Source organism: Amphiura filiformis, chromosome 8, assembly GCF_039555335.1.
Source record: "Amphiura filiformis chromosome 8, Afil_fr2py, whole genome shotgun sequence".
NCBI classification, from domain to species: Eukaryota; Metazoa; Echinodermata; class Ophiuroidea; order Amphilepidida; family Amphiuridae; genus Amphiura; species Amphiura filiformis.
The window spans coordinates 14,135,902-14,143,160 of record NC_092635.1 but is presented as its reverse complement, the minus strand read 5'-3'; the positions used below and the strand labels follow the sequence as shown (position 1 = coordinate 14,143,160).

The 7,259-nt window shown below is 37.5% G+C and overlaps 1 protein-coding gene across 1 annotated transcript; it reads right to left on the bottom strand.

The window, feature by feature from the left end:
• Positions 1-919: 919 nt before the first annotated feature.
• Positions 920-7,141, bottom strand: LOC140159428 (adenine phosphoribosyltransferase-like). The gene is made up of 5 exons (XM_072182903.1): positions 7,056-7,141; positions 6,036-6,139; positions 5,585-5,718; positions 1,986-2,064; positions 920-1,056 (listed from the first exon to the last, which is right to left on the bottom strand). Exons 1-5 carry the CDS (start codon positions 7,139-7,141, stop codon positions 920-922), a joined length of 540 nt encoding a protein of 179 aa, XP_072039004.1.
• Positions 7,142-7,259: the final 118 nt, after the last annotated feature.

Sequence of the window (7,259 nt, the reverse complement as noted above, 5' to 3'; positions counted from 1 at the left end):
TCCCGCTTTGAAGATCATATAAAGCCTCTCCTTTTAGTCTTACTTCGCTGAGTCGAATGATGTCCTATTTCATGTTGTCTAGTTCATTTTCTAGTTCGCACAATCGATCATCTCTCAGAAGGGACCTTCCGTTGTACGTTCCTAAGGTCAATGTGCAAGGTGTCCAGCCACCCGGAGGTTAACGTATTACCAGTGGCAGTTATCTGGATTTGTTCTCAATACTCAACTGCTACCACTGTAATTGATGTTCAGGACTATATTCTTAAGAGCATACTTAAGTGCTGCAGGGGGCGGCAAAATTGACATTTTTACCAAAAATTCTTGTGTGTCCCAATAAGATATTATTACTTTCACATTGCTCTCAGTGTCGACACCACAGGAGAAGCTCGTAATGAATCACAGAAAATTCGCTATTTTAGTCAAAACTTTGCCTCCTCCCCTCCCGAAAAAACCCCGGAAAAATCACCCCTTCCCATATTTCCCCCATAAAAAGATCCTGTGGTGCCACCACTGATTTATGTCAATTTCTGGGGTGGGGAGGAGGGAACCCACAAGATTTTCAAAACTGAACAGGACAAAAAATAAACACTAGATTTTATTATTGTAATGTTTCCATAAAAATAGAATATTTTCCCCACAAAATTTTAGTTTTTACTATCAAATATGTAATACTTGACCTTTTTCGGGGTTGGGGGTTCAAAACCGCACCCGAGAAAAAAGTTTGCTCTTATTCTTTTTCTTTCTTTCTGCCTTCCTTCCTTCTCCCCCCCCCCTCGCCAAAAGGCAACCGTGGGGTGTTATAGTTTCATATTATAACAGCCATGCCATTCAAAATAGATGCGGAAGTGTACTATTACCACCAAAAATGGGATTCCCCTATACAGCTATTGTCCAATTTTTGTACAATAAATGTAAATTCCTATTCGCCTTCAAATGGCACTAGGGCAAAAACTGGTTTCTTGAGTTTTGCTGCCCCTGTCCGATCGGCGACTACAAGGCACTCAAGGATGTCACCACCCATTCCTGCGACTAATTGACATGCTGCATCCATTGAACCTATAGTGCAAAGAAACAAACAATAGCAATATGATTCATTCTTGACCAATACCTTAAATAGTTTCGTTTGAAATTAAAATGTGATCAAAGTTCATTCCAAGTCATTCTTGGCAAAAACCTTAATAGTTTAGTTGGAAAAAGGGGGATATAAAATACTGCACTCTCGGAAATCAACTTCTAATCGATGTCTCTATAGATCAGAAAATTACTAGTATAGCTATGTTAACAAATCCCAAGGGTCAACAGGGGTCAAATTTAATACAACATGATTCAAATTCAAAATTGCTCAGAGTTTGTCAACAACGACAACTATTCAGAATAGGTATATAGTTTGACCTATCTGTGACATATCGTTCTTCAGTTATAAGCAAAAAATGTCAAAGGCAGAGGTGGTCGTTTTTTGGTTTTTTTGGACATACAATTAAACTAAAAGTGCTCCGATTTCAACGAAAATGGTCTATTTGTAGTATTCGCCTTTGGCATGTGGATGTCCGGGGTCGGTTGTGTGTCCACAATGCAGTTTATCGGAGTCCGTATTTTTCTGGTCTTACCACTCACACCCCCACTCCTATCATTTAACGGAACGGCAATTGCGGACCTTCTGTATTGCTATCAAAATGAGACGTCTGACAGTATGAGGACCAAAAAAACACACACACAAAAAAAACCCCACGAAATATGCCAACCAACCGCGGTTGAAATATTTTTAATGTACATTAAAGGACGTGTCTCTTTGCATTTGGCATGTACTTGCGTCCCACTGAACATACATGTATAGCGAACCGAGGACGGTGCCCGTTTGCAGGCAGGCAAGTCTGCGGTTTTAAAAATGTAAAACGTCTCGCGCGTGTCCTCGTTTGCAGGCAAACACCGACGCGGCCCGACAGCAACATAATACACCCCCAACACACACCCCCCACGATACTCACCCCCTGTTGCAATAACGTCGTCTACAATGATGACTTTTTCCTCAGGTCGAACTGCATTCTTCTGGGCTTCAAATACATCCTATAAATGCACATCGGGATGCACATGCAGAATAGATGTGAATGATTATTGAATAACTATTACTGAGGGTATAGTGGTGGCACTTGGCACTCCTCATACCATCAGGAAAATGTCCACTTTGAGGGCATGGCAAGCAATTCCAAATATTAGGCAATTCTTGTTTATCGGTTACGCTTTGTTATTCCGAAGAACCGTTATACCGAATAGTTGTTATTCCGAATGTGCGTTATTCCGATGGTTCGTTATTCTGAAGGTTCATTACTCCGAAGGTTCATTACTCCGAATTTACAACAAGATTCGTTATTCCGAAAGATCAATACTCCAAATTGCTGAAAGACCCTTCGGAGTAAAGAGCCTTCAGAGTATTGACCCTGTGATGTGCCCTGAGTAATTTAATTTGATTATATATCTTTGTTTATAATTAAAATCTATTTCATGAGATATTTTAGGAATTCCCCTTTCTTGCATCAAATTGAGCAACAACAAATTGAATCATTTCTAATTTTAGATAGTTGGGAATTCCCCTGAGATTGTAAAGTGAAAATGACATCATAACTGGGAAAACCCACAGGAAGTGATGTAATGAGAAAGGTTAATGTTATAGTTAAGGCTTGGGAATTTCCAAGATCACATCATGTGTTGTAAAATAGCAATTGGTTATTAAAATAATGGGATTTCCCGGTGCTTGGTATATAAGAAAATGTAAACATAATTCTTCACAGTTTATAGTGTTGTACTGGGCTAGCTAATGTGCTTACAGTGAGTCAAATTCCTTCAAAGAAAAGAAATTACGAACCAGAAATATTTTATGTAGTCAATGTACTAGGCCTACTACCGGCCAGTAGTGTCGGAAAGGATCTATAGAATACGTCAAAGAGCGTACTTCTTCCAAGAAAGGAATATATATATATATATATATATATATATATATATAAGTATTATTTTTCAGGTGACTAACTTTGGAATTAAAAGTGCTCAAACCCATTACAGGTGAGCATAGAAACAAATTCAAAGTATAGACCTCTGGAAAAGGCAACCGTTACTACTATAGTTTCACAGCATACCCTCACTTACGATCATTGGGTATACCGATCATCAGACGGATAATTTGTCATGGTTTCAACTTGACAGTAATGCATATACATGTATATACATTCTGTGGTGTCAGAACCATGACAAAAGCCACCTCCAGCACAAGTCTCTACTCCAAAAGTAGTCGAAAGTGCTCAACCACTATAAATAGTGGGGGCGTATTATTTTTCAGGTGACTAACTTTGGAATTAAAAGTGCTCAAACCCATTACAGGTGAGCATAGAAACAAATTCAAAGTATAGACCTCTGGAAAAGGCAACCGTTACTACTAGTTTCACAGCATATATATATATATATATTTCTGTCAACTTCCTGAAGTCTGGTTTATAAAATAACACATCTGTCAATATAAGTGGAAACAGGGGAACCACTGCAACGCAGTCATGTTTCATGAAGAAATTGTGTGAAAGGTGAAAATAGCAGCATTTTGGAGATAGAGAACAGAGCAAGGAGTTAAGTGTGGAGAAAGCAGCACCATTTCTGAGCGAGGATTTTATACGTAAAGGATTTTACGCATAGGATTATAAATGCAAGTCTTCAGTGGACTTCGCTGAACAGTGATCTTCACAAGACAAGTGAATCAGGATATACATCAAGTACATTGAGAACAAGAATCTTACAATCAACTACAAGATGAAGGCTGCCGGATAAGTAACTTTGCCATGTTTGCTAACACGGTTGTTTGATGTATATAGGATTGGCTTCATTATTAACTAAATGCAAAGTATAGATGGCGCTATTTATCCTAAATCATATTGCTTTATTTGCAAGGGGTAGGTGATTAATACTGCCATTAAAACAGCTGGAATTGGTGAAACAAGCAACAAGGACATTTTATAAACATATTTTATCAATCAATAAAAGGAGTTGTTTGTATTAAAAGCTTTACATTTTATATCCAAAAAAGCTATAAAAAGTGCTATAAAAGTAAATAATTTTGTAAAAGAGCGAAAAGTTGAGAATGACTCAAAATCATCTGTATACATTAGCATGATATCACATTTAGCTGTTCAGGCCTAAAATTTGGTTGTACATGATGTTTTGTTTGAAAAACTAATAAATGATCCCATCAAACAACCGTGCTAAATGAGTGCATCTGTATGATTGATTGTATGTGCATTAATTGTTGTCATATATTTATACCAATCATAATGTACTTTCCATTAAAGACTTAGATATTGTTAACTTAATTAATCAGTGTGTTTTGTTGTGCATTCTGAAGTGAATTTGGGATAAATGTGTTTTGGCCTTGAGTCATATCCACGACTAGCGACTCGTAACAACCCTCATAATGACCCGTCAGAGTAATGAATCTTCGGAATAACGGAGCTTCGGATTAACTTTTGGAGGTTCGGAATAACGATCTGTTCCGTTTTTCACCCTTCCCACTCACTTGCCTGGTACCGCCACCAGGGATAAACAATAATGATTGCTTTTAAGAGTGCCTCTGCATTAAATATTAAAACATTTAATGCAGAGGCACTCTTTTTTTTTCAAAAAGCAAAGGGGTCAATCCAAAGGACTGAAGCTTTATTCATCTATTGTGTCCAATTTGAGCGCTCCACAGACTCCGAGTATTGTACGTACAATATTGCATGCAACATATCTACGTTATTTTATCTATTGTCATTCTATTTCCAGTAATGTTTAAGTTCTAACGAATGTTTGATGACGAAAAATCGATAACATGTTACATGTAATATTTAGTAGAAATATATTATCGATTTTACGTCATCAAACATTCGTTAGAACTTAAACATTACTGGAAATAGAATGGCAATAGATTAAACAACGTAGATATGTTGCATACAATATTGTACGTACAATAAAAAGTCTGAATACTGCTTGACATGATTATTGGAAAATGCTGCAAATCAATATGGTCCTGAGATCGACACATAGATTTGTATAAATACATTGGGTGTATCGAGCTGTATCGTCAGGCATATAGCGTGTTCATTAATTTTATTCAAATTAGCCGCACAAACCACTTCGGACGCCGCCGCAGGATACATGCATCAAAGTTGAGGACAGACTTTGTCAAAACATAGCGTAGCCTTAAACCTGGTGTTAGTAATCGTCAATATGAGGGAAATATGAAAAATATCAATCAAAAAAAGCTCATTTACGGGTCAAATGTTGAAATTTGCCTGAATGGGCTTTAAATTGTTAAAAATAATCCTCGATTTTGAGGGGAAAATGGAAAACATCAAGGTCTGAGGTCATTAAAGGTCAGAGGCCATATGGTAAAGTTTAGCCTATTGAGTTTAAACTTTGTAAAATAATTTTCAATATGATGAGAAAATGTCAAAATTCAAAGAGTAGTCATCGAGGTAAAAGGTCACCATGAAACACCTAACATTTTGTGGCTCTTGAACCACAGCAGTTCTGTTTTTTTTAAATATCCTATGATCAATAAAATACTCACATTTCCATATCCTAAAGTGTACTCTACTTTCACGCATTCTCCAGGAAGTTTTCCTTTCTTTCGTATAGGAACAAATGCTGCATTAAGGTGTTGTGCTATCATTGGTCCAAATAGAAAGCCTTTGGATTCAAGTCCTGGATAAGAAAGCAGACATTTGAATTTTATTGGTATACTTATTGATCAGATAGATTTTGCCAATGTCATTAACAACAGAACCCAATATGAAAGGGGTGGAGGGATACAATCCCACCCAACACCAAAAGAAAAACCCTTTTGCCTTGTTCATAGACCACTCTTTTTCACTCCTTTTCATTTGAGATTTAAAGGGGCCTTAACAAAATTATACTCTTTCTGAGTGAACCATCGTGGGGGAACATACTTTTTCATTCAAACAATGTTTATTTCTAAATATTACGTTCGTAATTGATCATCCCTAAATTTTGAAACTTACCTACTACGACATCTACCTTTTCATGCCTTTCTTTGATGTGTTTTACGAGTAGGAGGATTACATCATTCAATAGTACTGGATCTTTGAAAAGTGGCAAAATGTCCCTGGATAAATGGAAATTAATAAATGAAACATCTTCAATCATGTTAATACGATTTTATCCGTAATTGATTTGTTTTGAACACATTATTTTACTGAAACAAAAGCAGTGTGAAAGGATAGTCTACTGCTTAGCCTCTGTACATCAAGGTACTCCAATATCAACTCACAGTGATTGCAGGCATCCGAAAACCGCGAATCTCGGGAAGTGGATCAGATGCTCACATCTGATGAAGTCCTCCGATTACGGTTTTGTCAAGCAAAAATGTCCAATTGATTTGAAGTACAAACCTGATGAATCTATTCACTGCCCTCAAATATGCATGAGTTTATTCTTTTTGATGCAACTTGTACGTATAGATCGACAGTGGCGGCCAGAGGAATTCAAATTTACTAGACGAACATAATTGTTCCGTGTTTATTGGGACATTTGCGTGAGAAGCGGCGAAAAAATGTCAATTTCAGGCTGTCTATACAAAGGACATGTGCGCGCGACGCCTGCAAAATTGGTAAATTTTACCCTATTTTTGGCCCAAAACAGGGTGTTTTTCGGGCTAAAAAGGAAGATATACAAGGGCAATTTTGGGGACCTGGACAGGCCTGAGCCCCCCGCCGAGCCCATCGGGCCCAGCTGCAATGGGCTGATAATGGCTGATATAGATAATTAGATATAGGGCCTATTCTAATGCAGGGCGTATCAAAATAAAGAACGCCACTGGATTCAAAAGATGAGGCATTTGGTCAAAATAATTTAGATGGTAGCTGAAACAACATCTTGTCCTCCCACAACTGTAAAATCACCGTGTGACCATTAATAAGGACTCAGTGGCTATTTTTGTGAGCCGTAAAAATGCAGTTATTTTTGCCGACTGGGGACAGATAATTATAGCCCTATTGCACAGCTTCTATGTATATGATTACCTGAATAAAATTCCTGGTTTGGGAAAGTCAGGAACAACACCAATTTTATCACGGACAGCTTTGATAATCTGTTCACGGTTTGCCATGTTATAATATCAAATAGAGTAGACAGTGTGTGACCCAGCTCGATGACATTTACAGACACAGTTCGATGAAAGTACAAAGTACAGCTAGCTGCATGGTTCAAAGTTATACCGTATATGC